The 15,097-nt window shown below is 37.6% G+C and overlaps 1 protein-coding gene across 1 annotated transcript in view; it reads left to right on the top strand.

The window, feature by feature from the left end:
• The first annotated feature begins 9,315 nt into the window (after positions 1-9,315).
• KLRG1 (killer cell lectin like receptor G1) overlaps positions 9,316-15,097 on the top strand; it is a 56,180-nt gene continuing 50,398 nt past the window's right edge. The window contains exons 1-2 of the mRNA XM_029954214.1: positions 9,316-9,576; positions 12,655-12,746. Coding sequence (XP_029810074.1) covers positions 9,502-9,576; positions 12,655-12,746 — 167 coding nt within the window. The 5' untranslated portion in view covers positions 9,316-9,501. The remainder of the gene's footprint in view (positions 9,577-12,654; positions 12,747-15,097) is intronic.

Below are 15,097 nucleotides of genomic sequence, written 5' to 3'. Positions count from 1 at the left end.
TGCCCATTGTGGAAACTGTGCCAGGGACAAAAACGGAATGTAGCAGTTCTTTTTTGCCTTTCTGCTCTGCCTCTCTCTAGCTGAATCTTTACCAAGGACACCCTTTACATAATACCCACACCCATATCCCCCTCCCACATACAAGGTAAATTGCTCACTTTGTTTAGGATGCAGTTCTTTAGCAGTTTTGTACTAAAATCAAATGCTCAAAATGCCTCCTGTTCAAGTATAAGCAGAAGAAGGGAAGGTACTTGAAAGATCTAGTTCCCCCTCATCCACGGGGAATATATTCCAAGACCCCTAGAAACTGCAAGTAGTACTGAATCCTGTATTTTTTCTTACACATACATACTTATAATAAAGTTTAATCTGTGAGGCATAGTACAAGATTAACAATAATAACTAATAAGAGCAATTATAACAACATGTGAATGTGGTCGCTGTCAAAATATCTTATGAGACCGTACTCACCCTTCCTCTCATGATGGTGTTAAATGATAACATGCCTCCATGATGAGGCAAAGTGAGGTCTGACACAGGTGTTGTGATTTAAGGATAGATTACTATTGACCTTCTGCTGATAAGTCAGAAGAGAATCATCTGCTTCCAGGATGTGGTTGACCTTGAGTAACTGAAACCATAGAAAGTAAAACCATGGGTTAGGGGAGACCACTGTGTTCTATGTCCTTCCTTCAATGTGTTGCTTTGAGAACCTTCCCAGGTATGCTTTTCTGTTAAGTCTGAGCTGGAAGCTTGTTGGGAATGGCTTAAATCTCTCAACAGCTTGCTTCAGTATGAGTTTTGCGGTACAGGTTTTGTTCTGCTTTCACTATCGAGTAAATCCTACCCACTCACAATTTCTGATCTGCTCAGGGATTCCTTTTTTTTTTTTTTTTTTAGTTTATTTATTTATTCTGAGAGATAGAGAGCAGGGGAAGGGCAGAGAGAGAAAGGGAGAGAATCCCAAGCAGGTTCTGCGCTATCAGCGGAGAGCCTGACATGGGGCTCAAACCCACAAACCGTGCGATCATGACCTGAGCGGAAACCAAGAGTTGGATGTTTAACTGACTGAGCCACCCAGGTGCCCTTGCTCAGGGATCTTTGAGATTTGTTTGCTAGTTTCTCAATCCTGTTATGCATGTATTCAATTTGCCATCTTGAACTAGATTTGTTTTGAATTTTTATTGACGCCTCCTTTAAAAATATTTAACATATTTCAAGGACTCAATGTATTTTTTTTGTTTTTGGTACTTTTCATTTTTTTTAAGTGATTATTTATTTTTGAGAGAGAGAGGGAGAGGGGGAGAATCGCAAGCAGGCTCTGCTGCCTGATTCTGGGCTCAAACCCACAAACTCGAACTGTGGAATTATGACCTGAGCCAAAGTCAGAGTCAGATGCTTAATCAACTGAGCCAGCTAAGCTCCCGTTGTTTTTGGTAATTTTCAATTTTAATATAACTTAACGTTTTTAGAATAGATGCAAGAATAGTAAAAAGAACTCTTGTATTCACTTTGCCTGAATTTGCCAGTCCTTTACACGTTGCCCCATTTGCTTGATTAATCTCCCTCCACGCTGCACACTCAGGCACTGGTTTATTTTAAACAATTTGAAAGTTCCCCATTACTGTTAAGTACATCAGTGTGTCTTTCCTAAGAATAAAGACTTTTTTTTTTTTTTTTTTACCTTCCTACCCTATCATTATCAAAATTAGAAACTGGACCACTGAGAACAATATTATTGAACTCCTGGTCCATATTCATATTTCCTCAACTGTCCCAGTAAATAATGCTTTGTAATTATTTCCCAGTCCCCAACCACAGAAGCCAAGCAGGAGTCACAGACTGTAGTCAGTTGTCATTTTTATCTTATTTGACCATGAAATTTTGAAATGTACAGGTCACTTGATTTGTAGAGGGTCTCTCATTTTGGGTATGTCTGTGATGTTTCCTCCTGATTATATTTAGGAATGACTTTTTTGATAGGGCCAGCAGAGAAGTGATGTATTCTTGTATCACTCAGGATCCAATTAGAAGACAAGACACCATACCAGTGATTTTAAGGAAAAATTTAATATAGACCGATTTTCTAGTAAATAATGACTAAGAGGGGGCAAACAAGGACTCGAAGTTATACAGAAGTAGCAGCTACAACATGGGCTAAAGAAGCGTTAACAAGGAAGTACCTTAGAAACTTAAAGGAAGTGCTCCCTGCCCCAACCACAAGGTGGAGACTCAGACCACTGAAGAGAGGGTATGGCCCACTGATAAGGGAACAGATGAATTGCTGGAGGGTGTGGGTTGATTTTGCACTGGCAGTGGGAGCCTCTTTATAAAGGCTCCTTTTGTCATTTTGACATGTCCCCATCATTTTTTGAGCAAATTCTTTACTTTTGGGTACCCAGATGTTCCATGTTTATCTTGTATTTTAATTACCTTAGAATCAGTCATTTCTTCAAGGCAGCCTTGTTCCTTTCAGTGGAGCGTGGTACCGAGAAAGGAAGATATGATTACAAGGTATGTTTTTTGCTACTTGCAGGTCACAGCAGACAGAGTTAGGAAAGCAGTATATCTTTTCAAGAGTAAGAAAGTAGGCTCCCATCGTACTCAATATGTTTATACATTTGTTCACACGTAAGAAAACACAAAGTAGTTAAAAACATTTTTTTTAATGTTTGTTTATTTTTGAAAGAGAGAGAGAGTGCATGAGCAAGGGAGAGGCAGAGAGAGAGAGAGACACAGAATCCAAAGCAGGCTCCAGGCTCTGAGCTGTCAGCCCAACATGGGGTTTGAACCCATGAACCATAAGATTATGACCTGAGCCACAGTCAGACGCTTAACAGACCAAGCCACCCCAGCTCTTCGCAGAAAGTAGTTTTATAACTGATAAACCATGCTGTTGTATAAAGCAAGTCAACTAATTAGAGTTCAATGTTTGTCTAAAGTTTCATTTTTTTTGTTGAGGTAAGATTTATAAGTAATGAAATACACAACTCTTAAGTATACAATTCACTGAGTCTTGATGGATGCATCATAACTGTAACCACCTTGTAATCAAGATTTGTAGGTTTTCATCACCCAGGAATATTTCCTCGTGCCCCTTTGCAGTCCTGTCTGGGATTTTCAGTACAGTGTTAAATAGAAATGGTAAAATTAGTCATCCTCACCTTGCTCCTGGGTAAACCACACTTTGTCATGATGAATTGTCTCTCTATATGTTTTTCTGAATTTTATTTGCTGACAGTTGTTTTTAATTCTAAAGATAGTGGTGTCTATATTCATGAGAGTTGGAGCCTGTAATTTTTTTAAAACTGTAATTCTTTGTCAGTTTTGGTATCAGAGGCATGATGGCTGCCTAAAGTTAGTTGGAGAGTGTACTTTTACTTTCTATTTCCTGAAGGAATTGTGTTATCTCAAAGTTTGAGAGACTATACTATTGAAATCATCTGATCATGAAGCTCTGTTATGGGAAGGTTTGTATTAACGAATTCCATTTCTTTACGGGCACTTGGGTGGCTCAGTCAGTTAAGCATCTAGCTTTGGCTCAGGTCATGATCTCATAGTTTGTGGGTTTGAGCCCTGCTTTGGGCTTTGTGCTGACGGCTCAGAGCCTTGAGTCTGCTTCAGATTCTGTCTCCCTGTCTATCTGCCCATCTTCCGATCATGTTCTCTCTCTCTCTCTCAAAAATAAACATTAAAAAAATTTCATTAAGTTCAGTTTCTTTAGTAGAAAAAGAGCTATTCAGGAATTTCTATTCTTGTGTCAGTTTGGTAAATTGTGTTTTTCAAGGATTTCCCCCCATTTTATCTAAATTGTTAAATTTATTGGCATTCAGATATAATATTTCCTTATTATCCTTCTAATGCCTTTAAAATCTATAGTGATATACCCTCTTCATTGTTGGTATTCATACTTTGTCTTCTCTCTTTGTTTACTGGTTAAGTTTTATCAGTAATCTTACCAAATAATCCATTTTTTGTGGTTAATTTTTCTATGGCTTGTTGCTTTTTTTAAATTTTATTGATTTAGGATTTAACATTTCTGACCTTTCTTCTGCTTGCTTTGGTTTTAATTTGTTCTTTTTATGTCTTCCTTAATTAGAAACAGATGACTTATTTAAAATCTTTGCTCTTTTGTATTCACTTAAAGGTCTGACCTTTCCTCTAAGCCACTGTTTTAGCTGTGGTCTACAAAATTTTCATAATTACTTAGTTTTATGTAATTTCTAATTTTGTTTATTATTTCTTCTTTGGCCTATGAATGATTTAAGACGGTGAGTGTGTGCACTCACACACACATTTGTATGTTTTAAATGTCCAAAAATCATGTCAATTATTCTAACAGAACTTAATTTTTTCCCTTCCCTTTCTAATTATCTTTATGATTATGTCAATGAAAAAGTCTCAAGTAAGTCCCAGTGGGTTTTTAATACCTCTTATCTCTCTAATACTTTCTTTGTTTTATTTTTATTTTTAAAAATTGAGGTCTAATTGACACATAAGTTTTAGTTTTGAGTGTACAGTGTAATGATTTGATGTATGTATGCCTTTCAGGATGTTACTAATTTGTAGTGAGAACTTGTAATATCTACTTTCCTAGCAACTTTTTTTTTTTTTAACTTTTTTCTTTTTTAAGTTTGTTTATGTCTGAGGAAGAGAGCAAGTGGAAGAGGGAGAGAGAGAAAATTCCAAGCAGGCTCTGCACAGTCAGTATTGAGTCAGATGCAGGGCTTGAACATAGGAATTGTGAGATCATGACCTGAGCCAAAGTCAGACACTTCACCAACTGAGCCACCCAGGCGCCCCGCAACTTCCAAATATATAATACAGTGTTGCCAACTATAGTCACAACACTATACATTACATCCCCATGACTTATTTATCTTGTAATTGGAAGTTTATGCCTTTAAACCAACTTTACTTATCTCCCTTGCTCCTCCCACCCCCTAGGTCTGGCAACCACCAACCACTTTTCTGTATCTGTAAATTCAGGGTTTTGTTTTGTTTTTCAGATTCCACGTATAAATGAAATCATACAGTATTTGTTTTTCTCTGTTTGACTTATTTCACTGAACAGTACCATCAAGGTCAATCCATGTTGTCACAAATGACAAGATTTTCTTTTATGGCCAAATAGTATTCCATTATGTATATATACCGCATTTTCTTTATTCATTCATCTATCAGCATCTACTTAGTCTGTTTCCATGTGTCAGCTATTGTGAATAATGCTGCCATGAACATGAGAATGCAGATATGCTTTGATATAAAAGATATAAATGATAGTGATTTTGTTTTCTTCAGCTGCACATCTAGAAATGGAATTGTTGGACTACATGGTAGTTCTCTTTTTTGAGGCCCCTTCATACTGTTTTCCGTAATGGCTGAACCAGTTTCATCTCACCAACAGTGTGCAGCATCCACTGCACGTGCACGTCTTCTCCAGTACTCCACTAACCCTTGTTATTTCTTGTTCTTTGGGGCTGTTTTTAGAAACAGCCATTCTAACAGGTGTGGGGTAATATCTCATTGGGTTTTGATTTGTATTTCTCTGATAATATAAGTGTGTTTTAAAATTTTTAAACATTGAGGAACCTTCTAGACCTTTTTCTTGCTATGGATTCCTGTGGTCATGGAACACATCTTTCAGATTTTAATATACTGAAATTTATTAAAATTTGTATTATTACACAATGTGTAACTTGGTGAACATTGCACTTACACTTGAAAGGCATGTGTATTCTGTAGTTTGGTGTCATTTTGTTGGGTAAATTTCAATTAGATCAAGATGGTGAATAGTATTGTTTAGATCTTTTATATTCTTACTGATTTTTTGCTAATTGTTTTATCAGTTGTTGAGAAAGGGGTGTTTAAGTAGTCAACTATGATTATAGATTTCTTTATTTTCTTAATTCAGTGAAGTTTTGCTTCATATTATTAGTTCTTACATATTCATTTAGAGTTCTTACATATGCTTGATGCTGTGATCCATGTAACTATGAAATGTACATCTTTATACTTGTAAATTTTGTCTGATTAAATATAATCACTTGTGGTGAGCTGGAAAATGTCCCCCCACTCCCACCTCCAAAGATGTCTATGTCCTAAGTCCTGGAACCTGTGACTAGATTTCCTTACATGGCAAAAGAAACTGTGTAGATATGATTAAATTAAGAATCTTGCAAAGGAGAGATTATGTTGGATTATCTGAGTACCTCTAGTATAATCACAGTGAGGCAGTAGAGTCAACATTAGAAAAAGCTGTGATGAGGGAAACAGAGATTGGGGTGATGCACTTTGAAATGGAGGAAGGGGCTACCAGCCAAGGGATTCAGGCAGCCTTTAGTAGCAGGAAAAATCAAGGAAATGAATTCTTTTCTGAAGCCTCTAGACGGAAAGCAGTCTTTTGACACCTCCGTCTTAAATATTTGACACCCAGAACTGCAAAAGAATAAATGTACATAGTCTTAAGCCACTGTGTTTGTGGTATTTGTTATAGTACCGGTAAGAAATGAATATACCACTTCGGGTTTCTTTTGTTTACTGTTTGCGTGTATCTTCTCCCGTACTTTCCTTCAACCTGTTTGCGTCATCATATCTAAAGTGCATGTGTTACACACAGCATAGAGTTGGGTGGTTTTTGGTTTTTATTTTGCTTTTTTTTCCCTCCTCGTGTTACAATCTCTGCCATCAATTTGATGTGTTTGGTCCTCTTACGATGAATTCACTCATTGATGTGGTTGGCTTTAGGTCTGTCATTTTGCTATTTGTTGACAGTCTGTCTTACATGTTTTATTTTCCTTTGTTTCTTCTTTCCTTTAAAATATTAAGGGGAAAAAAGAACACGGTCTTTTATATGTACCTATATATATTTTTCTGTTCTATTCTTTGGTCTTGTGGGTCTAAGTTTTCATCTTGTGACATTTCTAAGTATGAAGAGCTTTGTTTAGCATTTCTCATGGTGCTGGACCGCTCACGACATTTCTGTTTTCTTCATATGAAAGTGTTTTTGGGGGGCACCTGAGTGGCTCAGTGGGTTAACTGTCTAGCCCTTATAATTTCTACTCAGGTCATGATCTTGCCATTCCTAGGATTGAGCCTTTGCTAATTCCAACACCCATGTCCTCTTGTTTCTTTTCTCATTATTTACTTTTCTCTGGGCTGTGGCCTATATTTCTTCTTTGTGTTTTAATACTTTTTTATTGTATGCTGGAAATTAAATATATTACATAATAGGGAGTCTGAATTATGTTGTCTTTTTTAAGTGAAATTTTAATTTGGAAATGTCATATTTATAAAAAAGTTTCAAAGATAGTACATAGCATATTTTCATACCCTTCACCCCATGTCTTCTAATGTTAACATATTAAATATTATCAAAATTAAGAATTAATAACTGCTCTCCTACTATTGACTAGCTGCAGATTTTCTTTGAGTTTCACCAGTTTTTTTTTATTAATGTCCTTTTTCTGTTTTAGGATCTAATCTAGGATACCACCTAACATTTAGGTGTTGTTTTTTTCTTTTCTTTTTTTTTTCTTAAGAGACAGAGAGCGTGTTGCATGTACATGCAATGGGGTAGGGGTAGAGGGAAAGGGAAAGAGAGAATCTTAAGCAGGCTCCATGCCCAGTGGGGAGCCTAATGTGAGGCTAGATCTCATGACCCATGAGATCATGACCTGAGCTTAAATCAAGAGTTGGCCACCTAACTGACTGAGCCACCCAGGTGCCCATGCATTTAGTTTTTATATTTCCTTAGTTTTCTCTGGTCTGTGGTAGTTTCTCAGTATTTACTTTTAATAATTTTGATATATTTAAAGGGTGCTACTCAAATATTTAGTAGAATAGTTCTCAGTTTGAAGGTCCCTAATATTTTTTTAATCTTTAGACTGAGATTATGAGTTTTGGTACAGTGTACCATAATAATTAGGTAGCTTTCTCATATCATATTGGGGGTATATGATATCAACAAGACTTGTTACTGGTGGTTTATGTGATTAACCCTGTTTATGTGATCACAGTTGTGTGTTGCCAGGTTTCTCCAGTATGAAATCTCTGTATTCCACTAACCATATGTTATTCTTTGGAAGTGAGTCACTAAGTCTTGCCAACACTCAAGAGGAGGAGAATTAAGTTGAATATCATGATGGGGAGTGCCTGCATACATTATTTGGAATCTCTGTATGAAAGATTTATAAATTCTCCTTCATTTATTTATGAACCAGTCATGTATTTAAGTTAGTATGGGTTCAGAGGGGACAAACCACCATGATGGCAAACTAGGAGACAGACCCCAGTCTCTATCTTTCCCACTTCCAAAGAAGAACAACTAGATAGCTGTCACTAATGAAAATATCTCTGAAAGATCTCAAGGAGCATCAGCACCATGGTGGGGCAAAAACACTTGAGAATAACCACACAAAGAGGGTAGGAAGAACAGTCTCATCACTCACATATATATAGTCAACTAATTTCTGACAGAGGCATCAAGAATATACAATTGGGAAAGGATAGTCTCTTAAATAAGTGATGTCAGGAAAACTATATCCATATGCAAAAGAATGACGTATCCTTTTTAAAATACCATATATAAAGACAACTGAAATAAATTGAAGACTTAAAAGTAAGACCTGAAACTGTAAAACTCCTGGTAGAAAAAACATCGGGGAAAAGTTCCTTGACATTGGTCTTGACTATGGCTTTTCAGAATGTACACTAAAAGCACAGGCAACAAAAGCAAAAATAAACAAGGGAGGCCAGATCAGATTAAGTGGTTTTTGCACAGCAGAGGAAACAATGAACAAAATGAATGAGGATATAAATTGGTACAGCCACTACTGAAAACAGTATGGAGGCCTGTCAAAATATTAAAAATGGAATTACCACATGATCCAGCAATCACACTTCTGGGTATACATCCAAAGGGAATAAGATCACTGTTTTGAAGAGGTATCTGCACTGTCATGTTCATTATAGCTGTATTCATAGTAATCATAATACAGAAGCAACCTTAGTGTCTGTGGATAGAAAGAGAAAATATAATATGATATTGGATTGTGAGTAACTTGTTCTGCAAGATAAGCAAATATTTCTAATAAATTTTAACTTGAAAATGAGCCATGTCTGCAATATGAGTAGTACGTGAGACCCTATGTCATATGATCACAACTGAGCCAGTTGTGTAGTTTTGTATTTACTTAATCTTCCCTGGTCTGTCTCTGGTCTGTCTCTTCTTCTCTGTCTCTTCCTTGCTGTGGGTTTATGGGTGATCGTCTCCCATGCTTGGATGCTTGGTCTCAAGCCGAGGTGTTTGGCAGAAATCAGTGATTTTTTAGAACATTGGAAGGTGACACTAGTGTATTTTTTGTCACTACAAAACACCCACAGGCAGTCCTTTGCAAGCGTAGGAAGGCTTCCCTTCATTCTAGGTCATTGGATAGGTCCCTTGTTAAAGTTGCACGAAAAGTAAAAGATTCCATTGAGCAAATAGCAGTGATTCCATTAATGATAGTGAAAGTCATCCTACACAAGAACCCTCCCCTCTCTTGTCCCTCAAACCAGCCGCAGAGGTTTTCAAAGGTAAGTTCAAGTTAATTTGTCTATTTTTCTTTATAGTTTGTATTTTTAAAATTATTTTGTATTATATTTCAGTATTGTAATCATTTTTATATATGAATATTTTTCTGGTTGTGGGATGAAATCATCTGAGTTTCCATTATTTCTTATTTCTCTTTGATATACAAGTGCTTTGGATTACAAGCATCTTTCTGGAACGAATTATCCTTGCAAACCAAAGTTTTACATATATACACACACACACATATATGTAATGTGTGTGTGTTTATCTATATAAATTTTCAGCCTTAAAAAAAAAGAAATCCAGGGGCACCTGGATGGCTCAGTCAGTTAAGCCTCCAACTTCAGCTCAGGTCATGATTTTACGTTTGTGGGTTCGAGCCCCACGCTGGGCTCTGTGCTGACAGCTCAGAGTCTGGAGCCTGCTTCTGATTCTGTGTGTGTGTGTGTCTCTCTCTGCCCCTCCCCTGCTTGTGCTCTGTCTCTCTCTCTCTCTCAAAAATAAATAAACATTAAAAATTTTTTTTAATTTAAAAAATAAAGCTATTAAGAAAATAACATAGGGGTGTTTAGTCATCTAAGCGTCTAACTCTTGATTTCGGCTCAGGTCATGGTCTCACAGTTTGTGGGTTCTAGCTCCACACTGGGCTCTGTGCTGGCAGTGGGGAGCCTGCTTGAGATTCTCTCTCCCTCTCTGTTTGCCCCTCCCCTGCTCTTGCTCTGTGTTTCTCTCTCTCAAAATAAATTAACATGAAAAAATTATAAAAAAAATAAATGAATAAAACTAAAAAAAGTAATATATACTTGACAGATACCTGGCTGGCTCAGTAGAGCACGCAATTCTTGATCTTGGGGTCATGAGTTCAAGACCCATGTACAGTTGTTATGCTAAGAGACAACAGAGACCAACCGAGACCACTGAAGCCGAATTAAGGGCGTCTTTATTACGGGCCGGGACTGCACAGAGTGAACACAGAACTCTAAATGTGCGGCCCGAGCCCAAGGACTCAGGGCTTTTTATATCAGCAAGCAGGCAAGCGGGCAGGACAGAAGCAGAATTGAGTGGTTATTGCAAAATGGCTACAAGGTGATAGAGAGCGGCCCTTATCCTGGTATGTAGGACAACATTTGTTATTTGAAGGCATGATTTAGGGTTGTAGGGGAGTTTCAAGGGAATAGCCATTATCTCAAAGACAAAGTATACAAACTGTGGCATAAACAACCATTAGCAAGGGACATTAACCCTTGTCTTATTTGCTTTTTTTCCTATTGCACCTGAGGATAGTCACGTAGCCCTCAGTGCAGGCCCAGAAGGTAAACTCTGGGTCAAGATGGAAGGACTGAAGCTAAACTCATGTATAACACAGTGTGGGCTTACTTAAAAAATTAATAAAATGAGATTAAATTTTAAAAATGCATACTTGATATTTGCTAAGAGAGTATATTTCAACTGTTCTCACCACCCCCTGCCTCCCCACACAAATGGTAACTATTGAAAGTGTTGGATCTGTTAATTACTTTGTGGTAATCATTCCACAATGTTTATATCTAGAGTTCCACATTATATGTCTTAAGCATATACAATTTTAATTAAAAATACATGCAGATTAAAAATCAGTCAGTATGAATTCATAGCTTCCCCCTCCCCCAGTTATAATCCAATACTGTTATTCATTTTCTTGCTCTAATTTCATTTTTGGCTGTTGGGAGCTTTGTCAAATTGGCTCCTATGTCCTTCTGACACGACCTCATCTTGCTTTTGTTTGTTTGCTTGTTTTTCTTTTAATGTTTATTTTTGATACAAAGAGAGACAGAGCATGAGAGGGGGAGGGGCAGAGAGAGAAAGAGACACAGAACCGGAAGCAGGCTCCAGGCTCTGAGCTAGCTGTCAGCACAGAGCCCAACGCGGGGCTCAAACCTATGAACGTGAGATCTGACCTTAACCGACTGAGTCACCCAGGCGCCCCTGTTTGGGTGTTTTAATTTTTGAGTACCTCCTCATTTTCTAGCACTAAAAGATGCTCCAGGCTCATCTTGGATTTTCTGTGCCCTGACCCTAAAATTAGTTAAGAAACCCTGTTCTTAGGTTGCCACCATGGCCACCTCCTCTTCTTCTTTCTTCTTTGTCTTCAACCATTGTAACCATTTCTTTAAATGTTTGTTTATTTTTGAGAGACAGAGCATGAGCAGTGAAGGGGCAGAGAGAAAGGGAGACAGAAAATCCAAAGCAGGCTCCAGGCTCCAGCTCATGGACCTGAGCTGAAGTCGGATGCTTAATGGACCAAGCTACCCAGACGCCCCAATCTTAACCATTTTTAATGGTATGGTTCAGTAGTATTAAAGTGTTAAGTGCTTGTACCAATTAATATTTTTACTGTTAAAGCATGAGACCATGTAAAATTTCAAAAGGAAAAAAATTATTTTTTAAAAATTTATTTATTCTGTGAGAGAGAACAGGGGAAGGGTAGAGAGAAGGGAGAGAAAGAATCCTATGGCTCTTTGCTGCCAGGACAGAGCCCATCTGGGGGGCTTGAACCCATGAAGGGTGACATCATGACCTGAGCTGAAATCCAGAGTCTGATGCTCAACTGACTGAGCCACCTAGGCACCCAAGAAGAAGGTATTTCTTCCTTCCTTCCTTTAAAATGTTAATTCATTTTTGAGAGAGAGAGAGAGAACGAGAGAGAGAGAGAGAGAGAGCAGGAACAAGGGAGAGACAGAGAGAGGGAGACACAGAATTTGAAGCAGTGTCCAGGCTCTAGCTGTCAGCACAGAGTCTGATGTTGGGCTTGAACTCAGACTGCGAGATCATGATCTGAGCAGAAATCGGACCTTAACTGACTGAGCCATCCAGGCGCCCCAAGAAGAAAGTAGTCTTAACTTGACAAATGTAGTATGTTGCTTGATAAAGATGTGGGTTGTTACTCTAGACTTTAGAGCAAGTCCCTGATATTCAGCAAAGAAACTAGGCCAAATTTGTTCAAGACTTCAGATATCCTTCCTTGGCCTTTTCTTTCCTTCAACTTTTATTCTAACTCAGGATTTTGTTTTGGTTTCTGTACTTGCAGTTTCTTCTTCCAGGTGCCCTGTCTTGCCCAATGTGGCAATAGCTTTGGGACTTCTGAACACCCTTCTTTTGTGTTCGCTGCTTGTCCAGTGGATTCTGTTCCAGGGTAAGTACTAACTTTAAGTCAACACCTTTATTTTACCTACTTCTGAATTAATTAATTAATTTTTTATTTATTTAAAAAATTTATTTATTTTTGAGAGAGAGAGACAGTGTGAGCAGGGGAGGGTCAGAGAGAGAGGGAGACAGAATCGGAAGTAGGCTCTAGGCTCTGAGCTGTCAGCACAGAGCCGACGTGGGGCTTAAATTCACAAACTGTGAGATCATGACCTGAGCCGAAACCAGATGCTTAACCAACTGAGCCACCCAGGCGCCCCATTACCTCCTTTTAAAAAGGCTTATTTAAGTAATCTCTACACTCAACATGGGGCTTGAACTCAATGACCCTGAGGTCGGGGTCCATATGCTCTTCTGACTGAACCTGCCATGTACCCTATTTTACCTATTTTGGGTTATAAACATAATATAACATAACAGAAAGTTTGAAAAATGAAAAATTATGCCAACAAAATAAATCACCACTTGTATAGGGGCGCCTGGGTGCCTCAGTCGGTTAAGCCTCCAACTTCGGCTCAGGTCATTATCTCACATTGGTGGGTTCGAGCCCCATGTCAGGCTCTGTGCTGACAGCTAGCTCAGAGCCTGGAGCCTGCTTTCGGTTCTGTGTCTCCTTGGCTCTCTGCTTCTCCCCCTCTCATGCACTGTCTCTTTCTGTATCAAAAATAAATAAAAAACATTAAAAAAAATCACCACTTGTATAAACATTTCCTAGGTACAGGCCCCTAGTCTTTGAGTACATGCATTTATGTAAGTGTTTATGCTTTTAACAGAATTTCTATCAAGTCTTCTAAAATCGTTCCCACCTTTTTTTCCCCCTAAAGTAAGGCTGGCTATAGTTCTGATCATTATATGCTCATAATTTTGTATATTGCTTTTTAATTTTATATTATATCATAAACACGTTACTACCTGCTGCCATATTTATCATGATAAACAAATCATAACTGTATTATTTGGGTATTAATTATATATTAATTGTGTTTGACTTTTCACATAATAGATATATCAAAATTTAATTAAATATAGTCTGATTTTTTTCCCAGTTAGAGTGCTTTCACATTTACTAAAATGAAATTTTTTAGACTTAATTTTTCTAGGTCATTAACTGTGATGATCCAGAAAGCCCTTAGTTTATTGTTTCATAATGCAGAGTCCTGACTGAGGTTATGTTATCGAGATGATTGTTAGTGAAGGATGATTGTTATACAGACTTTATTCATTAGGACTCTAAGGGTTCATCCCTAGAACCTCTACCTCAGACCCAAGACCTTTGACAGAAAGAGACTCCAAGGGAAGGTAGCAATTTTCTCATTCAGGCTGAGAAATGCCACTGTTGTACAGAAAAAGTAAAAATCTGTAAGGTGCCAACTTTACAGCTTGATCTCCAGAACCCTATATTGGTCCCATGCCAAGCCACAGACAAGTTTTCTAATTTTGACAATGAGAAGTACTGCCTTCTCTACTTTTAACCTCCCAAAACTACACTAGATATGTAACCTACTATGCACTTATATATCCACACATGTGCCCATTTGATATAACTGTATTATTTGGGTATTAATTATATATTAATTGTGTTTGACTTTGGTTCATACTTGCCTACCATGGAATTGTGCCTATGAAGAGTTCATACAAATGTATTACATGGATGTAGAAAATCAATAGAATTATGTTATCTTGGCTGAAATTACCTCAAAAGCTTACTCAGTTCCCTTTCATTTTCACAAAACTGTAATCCAACCATTTTAAAGGAGTGAGAATGTTCTGTATTCAAGAGTCCTGTGAAGAGAATTGTATTCACTTTTCACTTTAGCATCTGATAGCCTTCCATGTTGGAAATTTTTTTCTGATAAATTCTTTTGTTGAAGTATAAGTCTTTTGTCTTATACCCAGTGATGATAGACAATCGCATTTGTGCTAAAAGACAAAACACCTGTCTTTCACTCTAGTTACAAGTTTGCTTTTTCTAATTTCTGTCATTTTCTTTTGACTATCCTGGGGTGTCAGGTTGAGGTTGGGCATTCTGGAAGATTCTGCCTGATTTCAGCTGTGTATATTATACAGCTACACACTGCATATGCACTGAACTTATGTAAACTACACACTGATACAGATAATGCGGATGCTTCATTATTTTTATCTGGTGTGTATATGGCATGTGTATAAGGTATTTTGTCCACGGTCCTCAGTCAGGTTGTATATATTTTCCTACCTTCTTCTTTAGTCATAGTCACATGCTTGTGTTGTGGAATGGACAGTAGTTGTGATGGAATTGGACATTGCAAGGTTTTTAATTTGAGGCCACGCACTGTTGTGTATTTCTCTAAACCTTAATCT

This window comes from Suricata suricatta, chromosome 10 (assembly GCF_006229205.1).
Source record: "Suricata suricatta isolate VVHF042 chromosome 10, meerkat_22Aug2017_6uvM2_HiC, whole genome shotgun sequence".
In the NCBI taxonomy this organism is placed as follows: Eukaryota; Metazoa; Chordata; class Mammalia; order Carnivora; family Herpestidae; genus Suricata; species Suricata suricatta.
This window is presented reverse-complemented; position numbering and strand designations above follow the sequence as displayed.